This window comes from Saccostrea echinata, unplaced genomic scaffold (genome assembly GCF_033153115.1).
Source record: "Saccostrea echinata isolate AGI-Se365-2 ecotype Australia unplaced genomic scaffold, CSIRO_AGI_Sech_v1 ptg000009l, whole genome shotgun sequence".
NCBI lineage: Eukaryota > Metazoa > Mollusca > Bivalvia > Ostreida > Ostreidae > Saccostrea > Saccostrea echinata.
The window spans coordinates 50,078,783-50,100,729 of NW_026889758.1; the positions used below are offsets into that span (position 1 = coordinate 50,078,783).

Consider the following 21,947-nt stretch of genomic DNA (forward strand, 5'->3'; position numbering starts at 1 on the left):
ATCAATTAACTTCCGTAGTAACGTTTTTATTTTAAACCATGCAGATACGACAATGAACTGGAACCTACCTGAAAATGACCACGGAACCTAATACGATCGATTCTACTTTCGAGTCAGATAATCAAGACCATTACATTTTCGACATGACAAAATGAATTGCACAAAAATTGTTCGCTCTTTTAAAAATTTAACTTCCGTAATTTTTAATTAATACTTAATTCGTTCCAGACTTCAAAAGTCATGTTATTACACCATTATACACCCAACAAAGTTTGTACCTTTATCAATTTCGTCATTAAATATTGTTTAAACTAAGCATTAATTTCCTTAACATTGCCTTCTGGCTGCGGTGTATCGAAATTGTTGTATAAGTTAATTTAAAAAAAAGTTAAAGTGGATTTTTTTTTTCAAGTGCACTGATACAATGTATGTCCTTTAAGGAATAATGTTGTTCAGTTGGCTATTTTTAAGCAACATTCCCCCCCCCCCCCATGTTTTATACCCTGAATTGCTTCAGGTCTATGTTTTATCTTAGAATGACTGAAAATTTACTGATATACTACTGAGAAAATTACAGATAAATTGGACATAATTAAATAATTCAGTTCATAAATTGAACAAGTTTGGCGTTGTACACGTTACCATCATCTTCTGCATTAAAAGGATTTTAATGCTATGAGAGAGAGAGAGAGAGAGAGAGAGAGAGAGAGCGCAATAAATAAATAAATAAATAAATAAATAAATAAATAAATAAATAAAAGAAATCTAATTGATGATTTGAATTAAATATGTCATTATGGATTAAAAGCTGAACTATAGCTTTAGTTTATTGTCCATAAACTATTTTCCGATTAAGAGATACTGTACTACTAATACAACTGTTTGGATGTAAGGTGTTGAATGAGGACTGGAAAAAGAATTAGGAAATATTGAAACTTGTGACGTCAAGATCATTATGACGTCACAATTTCCAAAGGTGTAGGCAACGAATGTCGGAAGCTTGTTGTGCTTATGTGACAGATTATATATTGGTGGAAATTTTTCCGAAACGGGATGAATATCTGCGATCAGGTTAGTGATTTAATACGGTTGTGGAATATAGTTTACATTTACATATATTAGAGTACTAGTATCTTGCATTTTTTATTTAATGTAATTGATTTCGGCCTGAAATTTAGGACAGGAAATGTGAATTTTTGGGCGTTTTTGGCTACTATGCTTGAACTCAGAAAAATAAAATATTTTTAGGTGAAAAAGGACTTTGTCTAACAGAGAAATAAAGATGCCTTAAGTATATTTCTATTTCCTTGGTCATATTTGATTAATTGTATATGTGCACTATGTTAGGTACATTTTCATGATTTTGATATATAATTCATTTGTTGATTAATAGATTTGAAATTGGGGAATTGGTAAATTGGGTATAACAGCCAAATTTCAACCGATGTTGCAACGAGGGTTTAATAAATCACTAAGTATCTCTAAATATTCGTAGCCAGTACATAAGAAACTACTTGTTTGATAATGGATCACTGATTCGTCACTGTTCTTTTAACGTCACAATATCAATTATGACGTCAGTATGTTTGATGTTTTGACAACGAATGGCGGAACATTGTAGTCATATTCTTTTCGATGATTCTATTCTGCAAAAGTGAAATTGTGTCTGGAAAAAGCTATGATAAGTGTTAACCAGGTTAGTTATCAAGCCAGTAATAGGCAAAATATGTTCTTCCAACATTGGTGGGCGTGAGTTTAAGGTTTTGATTTAGTTTGCTTACTCATGTTTTAAAAAATTATATCAATATCAGTTTCAGTCATGATAAATTGAAACCAGGTAATAATATATGATGTCCTACATATTTATGCTTTGGTATTTTACCATATGTGCGACACTTTATAATTACTGATATTTACATGCTACCCCCCCCCTTTTTAAAAATTATAAGACGCTGAATTTTTAAAAGTGTTTCTTGTAAATGATTAATATGTGTCTTGTCTTTGTAGAACGAAACTGAAACATTGGATTTTGGGAAAGAGGCTGTTAAAAGTGTGGTAAGTGCAGCTATCAAATATGAAAAACCTACAAAAAAAGGGGGGGAGCGGTGCTACAAAATACACGAATCGAACTTTGTTGCTAGGTGTATAAAATAAAGCAATAATTGATATTTCATAAGGGATTTCATGCTAACATTTATTTCCAGGATGAGAAGTTGGCTATTCTCAAATTCCACTATAGCTGGGCTGAAATGGTAGAAAGGGTGGAAGAGGAGAAATTAAATGAAGAAAAGGTGAGATATAAAAGTCTTCCTCCCAAAACTTGTTCTCGGTAACTATTCTTATTAATTGGTTCTAAATATTTTGTTCCTCGAATCTGGAGAAAGAGGGTTAACACATGAAATAACAATGCACGGAGTTTTGTTTTGTTTTTCCTCAAATTTATCTTTGATAATCAAAACTAAAATTTTAACATTTTTCAAACGACGTTTCAAATTATTGAAACTTAATGCACACTTCCTCTTGTAGAATGAAACCCAACTGAATTTCGGGGAAGAGATTAAGAAGACTGTGGTAGGTGATTTTTTTTGTACTGATCGCCTTTGGAATTAATATATATACATGTATATATATTAGTGTTGTCAACGAATAACCGGTTAATCGTCAAACGAAGCGAATATAGGTTAGTAAAGTTGTTACTCGGTTACTCGGACATAGACACAAAAGTAGAAAAGAAATATTATTTTGTTCATAAATTAATACTTACATATGTCCCTCATTTTATTTACCGTTATTTAACGACTCAGTTTTCACAGTTTATCTAATTGATGGCTTATATTTCTAAGGAGTGTATATACAAGTTTAGAAGATCTGAGTTAATTATTAATGACCTCACTTAAACTGTGCGAGTCTGCATTACAAGATTAAAGAAGATGCCTCCACAGCATCAAAAACGTATATTCCGAAACATTTTAAAAGAATTTAAATCTGTAACGCGCAAAAATACTTTAAATAGAATTAACATACACCGGAACATAACTCTTAAACCAGCATATAGGATATCCTGCAAAATGTTCAACCAACTTTTACGGGATATTTGAGAACAAATTTGTTAGGAAGCTTTTGAATTTTACAATAAAAAATAAATTACAGGCCGGTATTTAATGATAAATAATGGAAATTGTAACGACGTTACAAATATTACAGTTAATATTGAATATATATACCGCAAGCAAAGGATGTTGGAGGTCTAAAGAGAAACCATCCGAGTAATGGGGTAATCGATCGGAAAAGTAAGCGAGTAACAGGTTACTAAAAATCGTTTTGACAACACTAATATATGTAATTAAATTAAAGTAATTACATCTAAATTTAAATTTTAGGAAGAACATTTGGCCATTCTAAATTTAAAAGATGAGATGGTTGAAAGGAAGGAAGGAAATATAAAGACAAAAGCAAAACAACGAACATATATTAAACCGAAGAAAATGAGACATAACAAAAAGTTAAGAAAGGAGAGAGAGGAGGAAAACTTGAAGAAAGAGATATTGAAAAAACAAGTGGAGATGTTGAAAAAGGAAGTAGAGAAGAGATTAAAGACAGATGAGAAAACTAGGGAAAATAGAAGAGAGAAATTAGGGTCAAAAGAGAAAAATGAGCAAGAATCAGGAACAGAAAAAGAGGACCAGAACAAACTAAAAACAGAAAGAAAGGAGAAGAAATCAGAGGTTGACAAAGCAGTGATGAAGTCAGAGGACAAAACACCTGAGGCTGAACAAAGGATTAAAAAGTTGGAGGCAGAAAAGAAGGGAGAAACAAAAGAAAGCAAAGAGGGGGAGATGTCAGATATGGAAAAAGATACAGAAGAGAAAATAAACACACCAGAGAAAGGCAAGGAGAAATGGAAGCCAGATACAGAGGAAAGGATAGACACATCAGAGAAAGACAATGAGAAGGAGAAATCAGAAACAAAAGAGAAGATAGATACATCAGAGGTAGACAAATTGGAAGAGAAGTCAGGTACAGAAAAGATGATAGGCACATCAGAGAAAGACAATGAGAAGGAGAAGTCAGATACAAACGAGATGACAAATACATCAGAGATAGACAAAATGGAAGAGAAGTCAGGTACAGAAAAGATTATAGACACATCAGAGAAAGACAATGAGAAGGGGAAGTCAGAAACAAAAGAGAAGATAGATACATCAGAGGTAGACAAAGTGGAAGAGAAGTCAGGTACAGAAAAGATGATAGACACATCAGAGAAAGACAATGAGAAGGAGAAGTCAGAAACAAAAGATAAGATAGATACATCAGAGACAGACACATCAAAGAAAGACAATGAGAAGGAGAAATCAGAAACAAAAGAGAAGATGGATACATCAGAGGTAGACAAATTGGAAGAGAAGTCAGGTACAGAAAAGATTATAGACACATCAGAGAAAGACAATGAGAAGGAAAAGTCAGAAACAAAAGAGAAGATAGATGCATTAGAGATAGACAAAGTGGAAGAGAAGTCAGGTACAGAAAAGATGACAGATACATCAGAGAAAGACAATGAGAAGGAGAAGTCAGATACAAACGAGAAGACAAATACATCAGAGATAGACAAAATGGAAGAGAAGTTAGGTACAGAAAAGATAATAGACACATCAGAGAAAGACAATGAGAGGGAGAAATCGGAAACAAAAGAGAAGATAGATACATCAGAGGTAGACAAATTGGAAGAGAAGTCAGGTACAGAAAAGATGATAGGCACATCAGAGAAAGACAATGAGAAGGAGAAGTCAGATACAAACGAGAAGGCAAATACATCAGAGATAGACAAAATGGAAGAGAAGTCAGGTACAGAAAAGATTAGAGACACATCAGAGAAAGACAATGAGAAGGAGAAGTCAGATACAAAAGAGAAGATAGATACATCAGAGATAGACACATCAGAGAAAGACAACGAGAAGAAGAAGTCAGAAACAAAAGAGAACATGGATACATCAGAGGTAGACAAATTGGAAGAGAAGTCAGGTACAGAAAAGATTATAGACAAATCAGAGAAAGACAATGAGAAGGAAAAGTCAGAAACAAAAGAGAAGATAGATGCATTAGAGATAGACAAAGTGGAAGAGAAGTCAGGTACAGAAAAGATGATAGGCACATCAGAGAAAGACAATGAGAAGGGAAAGTCAGATACAAACGAGAAGACAAATACATCAGAGATAGACAAAATGGAAGAGAAGTTAGGTACAGAAAAGATGATAGGCACATCAGAGAAAGACAATGAGAAGGAGAAGTCAGATACAAAAGAGAAGATAGATACATCAGAGGTAGACAAAATGGAAGAGAAGTTAGGTATAGAAAAGATGACAGGCACATCAGAGAAAGACAATGAGAAGCAAAAGTCAGAAACAAAAGAGAAGATAGATACATCAGAGATAGAAAAATTGGAAGAGAAGTCAGGTACAGAAAAGATTATAGACACATTAGAGAAAGACAACGAGAAGAAGAAGTCAGAAACAAAAGAGAAGATAGATACATCAGAGACAGACACATCAAAGAAAGACAATGAGAAGGACAAGTCAGAAACAAAAGAGAAGATGGATACATCAGAGATAGACAAATTGGAAGAGAAGTCAGGTACAGAAAAGATTATAGACACATCAGAGAAAGACAACGAGAAGAAGAAGTCAGAAATAAAAGAGAAGATAGATACATCAGAGACGGACACATCAAAGAAAGACAATGAGAAGGAAAAGCCAGAAACAAAAGAGAAGATGGATACATCAGAGGTAGACAAAGTGGAAGAGAAATCAGTTACAGAATCAGACACAAATAAGAAAGAAATTCCAGAAGCAGAGAAAGAGAAGGAAAAATCAGGTGTATTAAAGAGGACAGAGCAATCTCGGGAAGAAGGAAAGGAAAAGGCAGACATAGAAAATAAAAAAGAGACACCAGAAGCTGAAAAACAGGAGGAAAAAGAAGATGTAATGAATAAGATTGATTCTTCTGATGAAGAAAAAGAGGAAAACTCAGCAATTGAAAAGAAGATACAGATTTCAAAGAAAGAAAACCAGGATGAAAAATTCAACAAGGATATAGGGAGGGAGGAAAATTTAGAGTCACGAAAAGAGGACGTAGAAACAGAGACAAAGAATGAGAAAAAATTGCAAACAGTTAAGGAAATAAGCATGAAAGCAGGGAAGAAGGAGATAAATCTAGATATGGAGGATGGCATTAAGTATACTCAGGAAAGACAGCCTTTCTGGTACAGCTTCCTTTGCGGAACATGTTTATCTGTGAGTACAAGTTGCTTTCACTAAATAACACTTTTCAATACAAAATATGTATGGTTCATTTATTGTTTTATTAAGAATATTCAATGTGCTTGTGGATAATTTTTTTAGCACACATCTTTTCATCAGAAGGAAAAGAAGAAGAAAAAGAACAAAATAATGAACAGAACAGAGAGAACTGGATTTTTGGAGAGAATTAGGAAGCTTTTTCGGACTTAACTTTAATATATTATACCAATGGCAGAATTATATATTTAAAAAGGATATTTTTTTTTAAAAAGTTTTATTTGTTAACCTATTTTTATACCTGTATTAAAATTATTTCTAAAGTAATTTTCTAAACCTTTGTTTTACTTGACCATCACTACAGCAACTCATTATTGTGAAAATCCTGTGTTTGAATTCGATTATTAATAAAAACAATTTTTGATGTATCCACACACACACACACACACACACACGTATATATTACATGAAACTACAAAAATGAGACATATTAAACTTTATGGAATAGGTGAAGATAATGAACAGTGATCATTCAAAAAAAAAAAAACAAACAAACAAAAACAAAAAAAAACAAATAATACAAATTGGATGGATACAATCATTGTTGCTATATAAACCACATCTTATCAGTTTCATAGCTTAATGCTTATTTCATTGGCCTTAATATTTTTTTAATTTAATTTATATTTTGTCCGGTGTGACTCACAAAATGTTTCTTCACAAATATAGCAAAACCTTATTATTTCGAATTTAATGGGCCTGATGTTAAACTTCGAGATATGTGATGAACTGAGGTAAAAAAAACTCACTTCGACATATCCATGGTTATAGAGATATCGATGTTCGAGTTATCGTAGCTCAACTGTAAGCCGTCTTTTTTTTTTTTGACATATTTTTGTCATTTTTTCAATTTGTGGCAAGATGGCTAATTTGTTTAATATTTAAATTGTGTATTTAAATATTCTTTCTGTGTTTCCTATGAAATATATCTTGACTAAAGTTGAAGAAATGATAAAAAAAAAATTCTGTGTAATATAAGCATACCAGTGAAGCATACGCGATATCTACTAGCACCAGTATTAGCAGTCCTTTGCTGAAATCAGTCTTTCCACTTTCTCAAAGAATCATTAATGTTTAGCATGTTTCAATTGTTGCTAGAAGTTTTTTTTTTAGGAAAAATGTTTAAAAGTGTTTTGCTATGTTTTCCGATATAAAACTTTTGATCCCCTATTGTAGTCTCATCTAACCTATGGTCATGGTTGCATGGGCTTGTTGACAGTTTTTTTTTTTTCAGATGAGAATGTACCATTTAGTCTTGATGGAAGGACAAAGTGCTGGTATTGGGTGTGCATTAAACCAGAATACCTTGACAAGCAAAAATAGATATTCTCTATTCATTTTAGTAGGTAGCATTTTGTTAGCAAGGGCTGAGGATTGTTTGGGGAAGATACCTCTTGAATTCAGGGTCAAAACGTTGTCAATGATGAAAACTTTTGACTTGATTTATTGTGCGATCTTAAAATTGATTTTCCTCTCCACTGACCGACAGTTCCTGTAGAAGAAGTAGCGTTTGAAAGAATTTAAAGAAATTTCTATTTTAAGCAACCATGGCAATGTTATTAGTGGAAATCAAAAACTGATGCACATAATTAAATATCTGAGTATAGTCTACTTGTATCCTATTGAAATTGGACCAAATTTGTAGGAGTTGCATTTTGAAAAAATTGTTTACGGACGGACAGACAGATGGACGGACAAACGACAGATACATGAGTGACATGACCAATGCATAAGGTCTCTAACCAGTAGAGCTAAAATTTGATGAAGATATCTCAAATTCTCTTTATAAATTATTGCTTTGATTTGATGATTCATGAATCCTACATTTCTGAAGGAAATCTTGCTACATTCTTGTCAACATGAAGTAGATAATGCAAATCAATATCTTTCCTAGCCATTCAGTAAGCATTACTTTATTATCAAATCATGATCTAAATGTGTCCTAGACATTAAACAGGATTCTAAACAAGACTTCTAAGAGCCAGCATTAAAAGACAAGTTACAAAAACACTACATCATCTGAAGATCCAACACATATAGAAAATTAATACGTGCACGTATCATCTACATCACAATAATTGCTCTGTTGTTAACCATGTAAGGAGCCACAACAGATAAATAGTAACAAATTTTGTCTTCATTCTTTTAATTAAATTAAATTAAGGTCTTATACCGACACATGTACACATCTGGATTATTTTCAGACATACATTGTACATTGAATGTTTACATATTATATTTGAGTTATAATTTCTTTCTCTTTATCAGATTTTAGACCCTATGATCCTATACTTATTTTCAATCAAAAGACTATTGTGATACACTGCATATTGCATACATATATGCTAAAGCAAACCCTCTTGTTCACCAGAAATGCTTAAGAAACATGTTTGCTTGTTCATCTCCCTCATTAAATGGTAGAAAATGATCAGCTTCAACTGTTTGGCTAACATTTACATTGTACAATATTCCATCAAACTAGATCTCAGCTTTAAAATCGTGGATCAAGGGTGCTGAATAAAGATACCCCTATGGTGAGAAATAATTAAAATTCTTATTAGAATCAACAGGTATACAATTTGTGAAATAAAACAAATTTATACATCCAAAAATTAATAAAAGACATTTCAGATATTTAAAGGATAAAAGTGATGGTCTAAATCTGTAAGAGGCGCAATATAATGAAATATCCAGATAATTGATCATATCAATCATCAGTAACAAACAAGAACATAGATCCATCTTCATCATAACTCGTTTCCAGTTTTCCTGCAGTGGTTCTTAAATCAATGTCACCATTATCTTCACAGTCACTTACTTCACTTGAGGATTTTTCAGGATTATCAATTTCTATCTGAAAATCATTGCCAGACTTGGATTTTCCTCCAAGACTAATGCGAGTGTTTTTGTGCTTTGAAAGATGTTTTTGGAGGTAGTGTTTCCTGGAGAATTCACTGTTGCACAAGTGACACACATAAGGTTTCCTTCCCATATGAGTTGCTACATGGCGATCATAATCAGATTTATAAGGATACATTTTGTTGCAGATCTCACATACATGAGGATGTCCACCATTATGCTGAAACCTATGCATGGAATATTCTCGTCTTGCATTGAATGAAATCTTACACTCCCTACAGTAGAATTTACTATTTATCATTTTTTGCCCATTATCTGTGTAAAGAGGTCTCTCCAATTCCTGAAAATTGCTTTCCAATTCCTTTTCAGTTTCTGAGGCACTTTTTTCTGGTGATTTTGAGTTTGGTTCCAAGCTCTGAACAATGCTTTCTATGGAAGGTTCCAAGGTTTTCATGATGCTGTCAACAGAGTCTTTCTCTCCAGGTTGATTACTCTCTTCTCGTTTGTGGATTGTCAAGTGATCTACCAATGCATTGCGTCTTTTGAATGCCTTGTTGCAAATGTGACACTTGTATGGTCTTTCATCAGAATGTGTTGCTTCATGCCTTACAAGGTCAGATTTGCATGGAAAAACTTTTCCACAAGAGTTGCATGTATGTGGAATTTCTCCTCTGTGTTCTAAGCGATGAATTCTGTACAGTGTTACTTTATCAAAGATTTCATTACAAATGTTGCAGACATATTTTCTAAACTTTACATCTGAAAATTCCTGAATATCTATTTCCTCATTTGTTGGATCACTCTTACTACATTTAAAAACTATGTCCTGAGTGTCTTTTGCTTCATTTTCCTCATCATGACGTGCCATGTGAGCCAAGAATCTAGTCCTGGTATGGAACCCCTTGTCACATGACTGACATCTATGAGGATACATGCCAGTGTGGATTCGAGTATGCTCTTTCAAGTTTGAAGGACGATTAAAAGCCTTTCCACAAAATTCACATTTGAATTTTCTATTCCCATCCTGCCTAATAGTTGCAGGCTTTATGACAAATTTTTCAGGATACTGTTTAGCAGACAATATCTGCTGCCCGGAATGTAAAGCTTTGTGAACATCAAAGTCCTCTAACTTCTCAAATACAGCCTTACATATAGGACACATAAATTTATTGTTTATCACATTTTTTTGGCTGTGATTTACTTTCTTGTGTGTTCTACCTTTGGTGAGTCTTTTTGGAATTTTTAATGAAGTATCTTCTTTTGAAAGATTGTATTCTTTTTGTAAAACTGGTGGAGAATCCTCGCACTTGTTATTCCACTCTTCAAACTCTGAATCATCTACTTCCTTTTTAGGTGATAAAACAGGAGGTAAGTCTTCATGTTCTGGATCAGTTGTTTCTTGTGGCATTGGGGAAGCATTCATTGACAAAATAGGAGGCGTGTCTTCATACTCTGGGTCATACACTTCCTGTTTAACAACGGAAGTATTTTTGTCTTCTGAAACTTCAGCATCACAACCATTTTCATTGAAGAAGTGTCCATCCTCATTAGACATCTCCTCTTTTATTGGAATATTCATTCTTGAAAAAGTAGATATTGAATTTTTGACATCATCAGTAGAAACTGATGGTTCATCACCATATTCAGGATCAAGGGCTTCCTGCTTGATAAAAAAATTCAATGGTGCTTCACCCCCATTATTATTCTCAATATCTGGTCCATTCTTAGTGTCAAAATCAAACTTTTGGAAATCTGAATCGCAAAATTCTTTTTTGACCTCATTATCATGACTTGATTCTTCATGCTTGTATGCATTGTCAAATTTCTGATCAATAAGAGCATTAAAAGACTCTTCGTCATCAAATTTTGAGGCATATTGCCTGTCAGTTTTTCTTCTTTTAATATCTTCAGATGGACTGTATTCTTCCCTACATGGTTCATCAAAAGAGGTGTCAAACTGCTCAGACTTTCTTTTGTTAAAACTATTACCATCAACTGAAGATTTTACACACATTTCAGAAGTTATGCTATACTTTTCTTGTACATTCTCAAAAGGAACAGGCATAGAAAATGTCCTGCCATTTAGTAAAGAAACCAATGTCTTGTGGGTTGTCCCATGTTTTGAAATACTTTGTTTTGCTGCAGAATCATTTGCTTGTTTCAAAGTTTCTTGGATGGCAGAAGTACCTTTGTTGAATGAAGGAGTTTGATTCAACAAAGAAACAGAATATACTTTCTTCTCTTCTTTGAGTTTTCTCAAAGCAGATGCAGATGCCATCGAAACAAATCCCTTCACTGATGAATCAATTTTTGGCTGATATGGGATGCATGCTTCTGTTTGTTTCTTTTTTACAGGAAAACATTTATTATGGCTTTCATTAGTCAATCCCATAAGTGAAGCTAAGTTCTCATCTATGCTTAATGCAGGTAATGTTAGGTCTTTTTCATTGGCTGTGGCAGCTGGATTACATGTATCATTTGTTGTAGATGTTGGTGAGTCTGCAACCAAAAAAGTATTGCTGGGTTTCTTAAGAATCGACATCCAAGATGTGGTTTTCCCTAATGTGTCCATAAGTTTAATATCATGATTGATAAATGATGCATCTTTTTTATGGAAAGTGGCCTCTGGATTAGATGCTGCATTTGACGTACATGTTGATGAGTTTCCTGGCAAAAAAGTACTACTGGGCTTCTGAAGAATTGACATCCAACATTTGGTTTTGCCAACTCCATCAGTAAGTTTGCTCTCACTATTAACAGAAGAATAAGCTTCTGTGCTATCCTTCCTGTTTGCAGACTGATTTGATGTTTTTTGTATTTTCACTCTATTACATATATTGTCTTCTGTTCTACTTTCTACATTTTTGTCATCTTCGTTCACATTGCTTCGCTCAAGGCTGTGGATTGATGGTTTTACTTCCTCATCCTCACTTTGAACTGGACAATCTGTTTCTGGGTTTTCTGATTTTGAAGTTCGATCTGGTAACACATTAAACATGTGATCATAGTATTCACTTGCAGCAGTCTTTGGTAAATTTTCATTTGAACTTCTGTCCTCTGTATTTGGCAGTAAATTCTGTTTATCAGCAAGAGAGAATTGTTTTCCAGGTATTTTCTCAATTGATGACCTTTGTTTATCCAGCAGTGAAACAAATTTAGTGCTGGGTTGTATCCCAAACCCTGATCCAACCCTGAAAGAATCATCTGCCCACTGTACTTTGATTTTGCTGTTCTTTTCTGGATTGCCTAATATTAATGTTTTGGGGAAGTCTTCCTCCTCATTCTCCATAGTTGTTCTGATCTTGCACACCTGTCTTAAAAAGTGAAAAAAGAAATGATTACACTGTATAAAAGTTTGAAGATTAAATAATATAATTCAATGATTGCTATTTTTGCTGAGAAATCAACTTTAAAATCTTGTCCTTGATTGGCCTAAAGGAGTCATTAAAACTCATATATTTCAAAATATACATTTATATACGAAAACGAAATGTGCTTGGATATATTTTTAAAAAATGGGCTTGAATACAGCAGTCTCCTGTAGCAAATAATATTGACTATTCTTGTTCACTTTAAATGCGTATATATAAAGAGTATAAAATCATTTTGCATAATAAAAGATAAGACATCTTTGGAAAACTTCCTCCTACGATATAGAGAGTAAAGGGATGTAACATTTAAAGCAACGATGATGATAGCAATTAAAAAAATCATTCTTGGAGTTTTTTTTTTCTACATAAATTAAAAAAAAAATACCCTGATATAGACGTGGAAAATAATAGGAACTCTGTGTACAGAAGGGAAAGAAAAATATTGGAATGGTTGGCAGAATACAGGAAATGAGAGATGCGTCGATAAATATAGGTTTTGTTAGTTCGGAAATAATATTTCCGCAATATGATTCAAACTGAAAAGGTCGAGCACATGCAAATTCCAGGATTTGGGCAGTTTCTAATACGTCGCACTGAATGAATGTAGAAGGTGAAGATAAAGAACATTAATTAATTACGGTACAAGATAGAAAAGCCCCCAACCCACTCCCAAGTTTTGTTTTGATCAGCTACACGTTGAACATTTATTGCTTTTTTCTTCGATGTATCGGCAGAGGCATAAACATGATAAATAAATGTCATTTACGGATTGAGTGATATTCATAAAAATCGAAAAGCATCTGAACAAACGACTTGCAATTATAAATTAAAGATTGTTAAAATCCAGAATTTTGACAAACGTAGCAACGTACTTTTCAAAAAAGGGGGGAGGGAATCTGACAAGCAAAGAAAAAACAAAACACACACACACACTGACCAAAAGTGTGTGTGTGTGGGGGGGGGGATGTCAACTTCCCAAAATTATCTGACAAGAAAAAAGAGGCTAATTTACTGCCCAAATCCTGGAATTTGCATGTGCTCGACCTTACAACATCAAAAAGTGGGGGGGGGGGACCAGCATCTGAAGGAAAATTTACTATGGCAAAAACTATACAAAAAAGGGGGCAGCCCACCCCCTGCGTTCTACGGGCCTGACCAGAGCAAAATAAAATCTTCAGACGCCAAAACTGATTTTAATTAGACAATCAACCCCACCAGCTTCTTTTTCGTCAAGTATTTAAACCAGCTCTAAAATGATGTGTGTTTTTTTATTCCTCATTCAACCACTACAGAATCAGAAAGTAATTATAAATTAATGTTTTAATTAAACACACACACCCTCACCCTCACAAATACACACACACTTGTAAGATATACCAATGACCATGATAAAAAGTGGACCTTATAAGTTATCATATTAGGGGTACCTTTAAACGAGGAGGACCAAAAATAATGCGACACCGGTCCACCGCTCTTCGGGTTGCCACAGATTTACCGTGCAATCTTGCAAGTAATAGACTCTACCGTATATTGAATGTCGTGGCGAACCATAGAAAATATTTTCATATTTGTTAATCTATAGTGACTGTCGCAGTATTTTTAGTAGAAGAAATAAGATGCGGACACCGTACACACTGTCCTACTATGCTCTTCTAAGAGCAAATACCACCTAGGATGTCAGATTTTTTTGCTTTGAGTTTATGAATATAAACATAAAGAATACAAGTCAAGGAAAAAAATGGAAATTTAGTTCTCTAAAAAGTGAGAGCACGATTTCATGCATTTCCATGAAATTGTTACACTTAATTTAACACTACATTCATCAATCAGTTTTGACAATTTAATGCCTTACTTTTAACATTGGTTACTTATTAAAAATTCAAAATCATATTCATCGTAATCAGATCAAAATCAAATTCATAATAGACAAATTCTGAAACGGAATTATTAATTTTTAGGAATTTTGTCTAGTGTACGATGTATTTGCAGAAAAACTTCAAAAAAGCGTGACCCACAAAGAATAATAAATCTGAAACAAACACCCTCACACACACTCTCCCTTATACATACACATACAATGGCTTGTACGTAAAGAAAATTGTGTATTTATGTTCTAAACAGTTCCCTTGACAAAAAGGTGTATCTTTCAAAAAAGGTGAACCTATAAGGTTGTTTCTGTACCTTTAAGGTTGTTTCATGTTCATTTTGTTTACTGATGCTCTTATAAAATAAATAAAGTTTATGAGTGTTTTTCTTTTATTTGTAGCAAGAAATCAGTCAAAAGAACAACACATTCCCTAAGACTGAAAAATATCCACAAGGAATATTGCTGGTAAGCATATAGAATAAAATGGATAGGTAAATTATGCTGAGAAGTTTTACTGAACATTGAATTCGTAGTGAAAATCTCTTTATTTAATTGCGGACAGTCTAAAAAATACAGCATTTAAATAATCGACCCATAAGAGAATACATGTATTGAAGGACAAACATACAATATATGAATGGTAAGGACTAACACTCGGAAATGTCTACCAAATCATTTGAATATTTCTCCGGGAAAAATAGATAACACCGAGAATTCAAGGGAAAAGATAACTATCTATTTACGAAGGGTGGTAGAAAAAGCACATTCTAGCTTCTAGTTAAGCAAGGAATCTTTAAAAACCTTCTTCTTTACTCCTGGACACCAAGCAGTCATACTGTTGGCATGATTGTACAAGCATTGAGCCCTAGCTCTTCACAAATTGTGAAATTCATGACCCCAAGATCAGGAGGTCTGGTCTTACGATTGAGCTCTATAGATTTTATAGTGAAAATGCATAAATTCTTCAAAATTTTTCTTCTCTAAGAAACTAAGTACGAGACTAAGGTGAATTTATCAATGTAAATTATGTAATTGATAGGTAAATTGGTAAAAAAAAAAAAAAAAGAATTATACGACATTTTTAAATATATAATATAAAAATTACTTTCATATAGTTTTTAATAGTCAAATAGACTTGTAAGTAAAAGATGAATGAGACAAAAAATACCTTATATATGTACATAGAATATTATTCAGAGATGAAGAGAGGCTAGTATGGTGTGGATAACATGCAGGGTGTACTCTGTGACTGAGTATTATGTTTAAACACTAGTGATAATGAAAGCGTTTAGATAGCACTGGTATATACAGGCAAGTTTCTGAGTTTTGTTGATTTTTGTTGATCCCTTTTCATCCCTTTTTTCTTTCATTTTATTTTGTGTTATTACAAAATCATTTACCATTCCACGGATCCTTTACAGGGTTGTATTACGTATACTTATGTGACTGTTTAAGGCCCTTGGGCCTCTTGTTTTAAACGTATTTCATTTAAGAGAGACAATTCAAATGATAAAGCATTGAGTTTCAGAAAAAGCATTAATTATGACAATACTGACGATATATCAATCAAAAGACAACCTTCAAAGATTGCTTTATAATCGAATCATATTTTAATAAATGATATCATCAATCAACTGCATCCAGTTATAGGTAATTTTGCATGATTTATTGGTTATTACCTGTCTATTTCACTTCATTTTTAAATATATGTACATATACTTCATAAATAATGACAAAGATAAAATAAGAACAATATACATTTAATTCCCACGTTGTAGTTTTTCTTTTACACAAACTAACAGCCACACGGAAAATTAGGTTGACACCTACCAGTGTTTTGGTCGCAAAAACCTGAAAAATGTTAAAATAGATTGTATTAAACCAAAGAACAGTCTTAAAATTAAAGGTTAATTTCAACATGCTTTTAGAATACTTTTTGAATATCGATATCGTATGATACTGTATCGATGTAAAATGAGCAGAAATTGTGTCACCATATATAAAATCGCAAACAAATACATGCATGAATACACTTTTTTGGAACATTTTAACCCCGTCGAAAATGCCTAATTAGCTACAATGTAAACATTGTTTATTATATTTTTAGTTGATCTGTTAGAGCATGCTGATTTTTTGTTTTCTCGGTCGATTCTATTTTTTTTTTTTCATTAAAAAAACAAAAGAAAGACAATTCAAGCATGCATAACGGCTTTAGATACGATCTAATAAATAAGAAAAATTGAGGTTTTAAAAAGTCGGGTTACCAGAGAAAATGTACACTATCACCATATGCCTTTTAGACCCCCCCCCCCCAAAAAAAAAAACATTTCTGAAGATAGTAAGGACTGATTGAATCTCTATCTTTAACCAGATTTAAATTATGTTAGGATTTTCACTGTATTCTGTCCGTTACTTTTTTTTTATAACTATCATCCAAAAAGATATCAAAACATAATTCCCTTCCAACTTAGTTGGCAGGGATGACTTTACCAAATATCAGTCACCATTCAAGTGGCTGTACGGAGATGGAAGGGAGGTGCGACATTTTATGAGAAAGTCAGAGTTATTTGCTTGCATAAAAACATATACGATCTTCCATGGTTTGTGGTTTGATATTACACTGTATTTTAATCCAACGAGTTGCGTGATTCCTAGCTGTCCCCGAGCCTTGGTGAGGGGATAGAAAGTACACAACTCGTTGGATAAAATCATTTCCAACAACAAACCATGGGAGAATCATTTTATCACATGTTTTCAAATGTTTTACATTGTTTTGGTATATGAATCCATTTTATTTGACTTCATCACTTTCACACAAAAATATTGTGACACCATAACTTCGTGTTGATATGAAAACGATATTTATTTATATGACCGAGATCCACTGTATAAAGGAGAAAACATGTGATAAATATATTCCGGTATTTAAGGAAGAAATTCAATAGCTATATCCAAAACTTGAAGTTATACTGTATAATCTGGGTTGGAACAGTTTATGCTTTATACCTGTAAACCGCTACGCGGTTTATAAATACAAGTTAACTGTTCAACCTAGGTAACTACAATTATAACTACTATAATATACATGTACTTCTATATATATATATATATATATATATATATATATATATATATATATATATATAAGAATTCTGATCCGAAACGAGTTTTCAGCTTCTTGTGAAGCATTCATACCAGGGTGTCCAATGGGGGTTGACAGCAATTTGCTTCTCTTTAGAAATAGGACCACTTCCTCAAATTTCCTTGACATGTGAGAAGAGTCAATGAAATGACATAGTGTTGGCAGGTCGTACACTGTGGTGTTAAGGCCCAGTTCTACTCCATTACTAATGCCATCGCCATCAGAATCGGCTAAGCACAACTCCTTTGTAAACAGATGACGACTTCTTTGAAAATCCTGGAAAGAAGACACATTAATAAAATCTCTCATTTCTTGACATTAAGGACATATTTTTCAATCCATTTATTCATTTCACTTTAATTTTTTTTTGTGCCAGCCAGAATCATTTTTATCAAATGAATGTGTTTCCATTAAAGATAAAAGCATAATTTATATATTAACAAACGTTTCATAATTTTCATAATTCATTAACTCTTAAGTATATTTAAACCAGTACCTCTAAAGTTTTTTCAAGAGATAATTTAAAAAAAAATAAAAAGAAACTTATTGGGTCAAGTAGAAGAAAAAAAGTACTCACTCTGCCAAAGTCATTGAGAGGGGTTGATGACGGCCCAGTGTGTCCGACACGGCTCCAGACGCGCCCGGGACAGCACGGATGTGGGACTCTGTCTCCGTTTAGGATGTGTTCCTTATACCATGAGTGGAAGTGGGCAACTGTCACTAGTAAACACCATATTAAAAGCTTGAAAAACATGTCTGGTTAGATTGCGATGAAAGAATAAATGTGATGCTCCGGTTTGATAAAAATGGAAAAACGTACATCCGTCTGTCAAAATCTAATGACGCTTTTCTTCTGATGGGTTTTTCTTCGCCTGTCAGTGTAAAATGATGGGATTGTTTATTGTCTCGTGCATAGACTTCTCTTTATTTTAACCATTGTACCTGTGTTGTTTTCTAATTACTTTAAAAGAAGTTCTAATGAAAAGAAAATACAAGTATCTACCTTATAAAGGTTTGAATCTTGATTTTCTTAAAATAAAAATCAGCAACAACCGAGATGAATTTTTATCGGGAGCTCGATTCTAGTGTTTCAGAATTAAGTCAGAGACGTAACTTTAAACTAAACAGAAGGAGTTCGTGCAAATCTTTCGAATGTTGTAAGGGGGGGGGGGGGTAATACCTGTAGAGGCAAATCTTATTCCTTATCATCCTGGGTATAAAAGAGGAATGCATATTTTGGAAGATTCTATTCAAGATATCAATCGTGTCTTTTTAAAAAAAGGCTTCAAGATATATATACTGTTTTATATTTTCGTAATTAAGTGTTTCATAGAGACATCTTGATAAATAGGTTTCAAAAGATGTTAATTAACAATATACACGGAAATATTTTCAATGTAACGGATTTCCCTCTTTAATGATTATAAATCTCGTAACCGCGACCTTTTTTCTCTTGTTAAATACCAAAAGATAATGGACAAACAAGTTGGTAACTTATCTGATTTTGACAATTCTAATCTCTCTAGCCGTATAACGGACCATTATATGTCATTAAGGAACGATAAAAAGACGGCGTGACGAGACAAGGACAATTAATTACCACAAAAGGTGGATAATAATTCTCACCTGTAAAAGTTATTTGAGGATTATTCATGAACAATTGTTTTACTATTTTACATGCACCAGAAAAGCTAGGTCATCAGTTCTGTTTTTTTCTGACTGAATAACTTCACCTTTAAAAATAATAAAAGATGAATTTTTATGTACCATCTTAACAACAGGTTTTGTTTTTTCCAAACCAATTATCACCGGTTAGAACGGTACATTCGGGGTGGCGGCAATGCGTGACTCGGGGTGGCGGCACCGAGGCGAGGAAAACATCAACACGGCGAATAAACCTGAATTTTTTTCATATGTTTAGACGTGTTAGATCAGAAAATTGTATTCTACGGAAGAAAGCAAATATCAACCTACCTCTGACCGTTTAAAGCAGCCTATAAGAGTGCTCCGTTTTCTCAAACACTCCTCCTCACTTTTCGGGGTATCAACGTTTTCGACTTTTGACACAATATTCTGTTTCAAAATTGACCTCAGAAGGGTTTTTTTCCCTTATATCTTAAACTGTTATAAAGTAAAACGATAGAATTAAACTTCAATCTTACTTTATAAGTCAATATATTTTACTAATTAAGCCAATTTAGGCTTCAAACTCGTTGCGACGCTCGGGGTGGCGGTTTCTGTGTCTTGCGGGGTGGCAGCATGTCTGAGAAATAGGGATTACTTTTTCATGCAGCGTTCTCCTGGCCCCCTTTCGAGACAAAAGAGATTCAGATTTCTTAGAAGAATTAAGATTATGTCATGGTACGGTGTTATTTCGCTATAAATGTGGCTATGTCAAACATTAAGAAGTATATTTTTTTATAATCTAAAGACCGGAATGAACAAAGAATAGGCACTATATAATGATAGTAGTGCGTTGCTAATATTGGTATTACTTTATACAGTTCCTACATTTAAGTTTTGAACAGAAGTCCAAGTTAAGCAGAATAATCAAGATAATTACAATCAATGTTTATATACACATATATAAATCCTTGCTGTTGTCCCTACAATAAAAAAAACTACTGAATGACTGCATGTTAAATTATTAATTGTGATAATCTGCTTACTCGGCACATATGTTCAAAGCCGAAAGATAGGAGTTTTAAAAAGTAACAAAATAATTATATTGTGGGTGTCAACTTTTTCCATGAAACCCCCTGTCTTTTTCTTTAAAAGACTTCTTATTTTTTTCAAAAAATGTATATAATTTTATCCCTGACCTGTAATACACATAAATCGACAATTTTAGTTTCGTAGGAACCTGCCTGGAAAATTATGTAAAACAGGAATACCGCAGATCAAGAAAATGGGCAAACCCACATAGCACAATATAATTATTTTGTTACTCTTTAAAACTCCTATCTTTAAGCTTTGAACATATGTCCGGAGTCAGCAAATTATCACAATTAACAATTTAACAGTCATTCAGTTGTTTTTTTTTTATTGTGGGGACAACAGCAAGGATTTATATATGTGTATGTAAACATTGATTGTAATTATCTTGATTATTCTGCTTAACTTGGACTTCTGTTCAAAACTTAAATGTAGGAACTGTATAAAGTAATACCAATATTAGCAACGCACTACTATCATTATATAGTGCCTATTCTTTGTTCATTCCGGTCTTTAGATTATAAAAAAATATACTTCTTAATGTTTGACATAGCCACATTTATAGCGAAATAACACCGTACCATGACATAATCTTAATTCTTCTAAGAAATCTGAATCTCTTTTGTCTCGAAAGGGGGCCAGGAGAACGCTGCATGAAAAAGTAATCCCTATTTCTCAGACATGCTGCCACCCCGCAAGACACAGAAACCGCCACCCCGAGCGTCGCAACGAGTTTGAAGCCTAAATTGGCTTAATTAGTAAAATATATTGACTTATAAAGTAGGATTGAAGTTTAATTCTATCGTTTTACTTTATAACAGTTTAAGATATAAGGGAAAAAAACCCTTCTGAGGTCAATTTTGAAACAGAATATTGTGTCAAAAGTCGAAAACGTTGATACCCCGAAAAGTGAGGAGGAGTGTTTGAGAAAACGGAGCACTCTTATAGGCTGCTTTAAACGGTCAGAGGTAGGTTGATATTTGCTTTCTTCCGTAGAATACAATTTTCTGATCTAACACGTCTAAACATATGAAAAAAATTCAGGTTTATTCGCCGTGTTGATGTTTTCCTCGCCTCGGTGCCGCCACCCCGAGTCACGCATTGCCGCCACCCCGAATGTACCGTTCTAACCGGTGATTATATTGGTAATATATTATCACATTGTTTGTTTACTCTGCTGGGAGGGGTTTTTTTCGGGGGGGGGGGTATTCTTTCGACCTCTATATGAATGCCTGTATGTCTACTAGATATTTCCAAACAGTACGATATTGGTAAGGTGTTTTTACTTGAATTATTACCCCCCATGTAATTGTTCAGTTCATGTAACTCCTACCAAAACAGGATAGAGTGTCACCATTTGGAAAGTTGTCAATGAGTAATGGAGCACGTTTACCAAATTAACAGATATAGAAATATATTAATTGAAGAGCGCATCAAATCAATTATTGTTCTAATCAATTCAATTAATGAGAGCCAAAATTCAATAGAGAGCAATAATTGATTTGATGCGTGTATTAATTCAATTACATGTATAGCTCTCAGAATTTAATTGAAATAAGAACTCGGTATAAATGATTTGTTAATCTCTTAAATTCAATTAAAGATATTTTTGATTACGTCGAATTGTGTGCATTCATTAAATT

The 21,947-nt window shown here is 33.4% G+C and overlaps 3 protein-coding genes across 3 annotated transcripts; 1 reads left to right on the top strand and 2 right to left on the bottom strand.

Moving 5' to 3' along the window:
- Positions 1–1,678: 1,678 nt before the first annotated feature.
- On the top strand, positions 1,679–6,503 carry LOC133184032 (enolase-phosphatase E1-like). Its single transcript, XM_061318901.1, has 6 exons — positions 1,679–1,696; positions 2,008–2,055; positions 2,205–2,291; positions 2,527–2,571; positions 3,381–6,287; positions 6,396–6,503. Exons 1-6 carry the CDS (start codon positions 1,679–1,681, stop codon positions 6,501–6,503), a joined length of 3,213 nt encoding a protein of 1,070 aa, XP_061174885.1.
- A 1,774-nt stretch (positions 6,504–8,277) lies between these two features.
- Positions 8,278–13,028, bottom strand: LOC133183007 (uncharacterized). The gene is made up of 2 exons (XM_061317917.1): positions 12,966–13,028; positions 8,278–12,523 (listed from the first exon to the last, which is right to left on the bottom strand). The coding sequence occupies exon 2, from the start codon at positions 12,496–12,498 to the stop codon at positions 9,058–9,060; it is 3,441 nt and encodes a 1,146-aa protein (XP_061173901.1). The 5' UTR covers positions 12,499–12,523; positions 12,966–13,028; the 3' UTR covers positions 8,278–9,057.
- Positions 13,029–16,191: 3,163 nt separating this feature from the next.
- On the bottom strand, positions 16,192–18,427 carry LOC133183892 (temptin-like). Its single transcript, XM_061318784.1, has 3 exons — positions 18,167–18,427; positions 17,643–17,865; positions 16,192–16,298 (listed from the first exon to the last, which is right to left on the bottom strand). The coding sequence occupies exons 1-3, from the start codon at positions 18,341–18,343 to the stop codon at positions 16,243–16,245; spliced, it is 456 nt and encodes a 151-aa protein (XP_061174768.1). The 5' UTR covers positions 18,344–18,427; the 3' UTR covers positions 16,192–16,242.
- Between the last annotated feature and the right edge of the window lie 3,520 nt (positions 18,428–21,947).

Bases quoted from the DNA above. Each gene is read 5' to 3' on its own strand.
- LOC133183007 (XM_061317917.1), bottom strand. From the start codon at position 12,498: ATGGAGAATGAGGAGGAAGACTTCCCCAAAACATTAATATTAGGCAAT.
- LOC133183892 (XM_061318784.1), bottom strand. From the start codon at position 18,343: ATGTTTTTCAAGCTTTTAATATGGTGTTTACTAGTGACAGTTGCCCAC. The intron at 17,866-18,166 runs GTGAGTACTTTT...TCTTCTTTCCAG, and splicing joins CTCTCAATGACTTTGGCAGA to GATTTTCAAAGAAGTCGTCA. The intron at 16,299-17,642 runs GTATGAATGCTT...AACATTTTTCAG, and splicing joins AACCCCCATTGGACACCCTG to GTTTTTGCGACCAAAACACT.
- LOC133184032 (XM_061318901.1), top strand. The intron at 2,056-2,204 runs GTAAGTGCAGCT...ATTTATTTCCAG, and splicing joins AAGAGGCTGTTAAAAGTGTG to GATGAGAAGTTGGCTATTCT. The intron at 2,572-3,380 runs GTAGGTGATTTT...TTTAAATTTTAG, and splicing joins AAGAGATTAAGAAGACTGTG to GAAGAACATTTGGCCATTCT.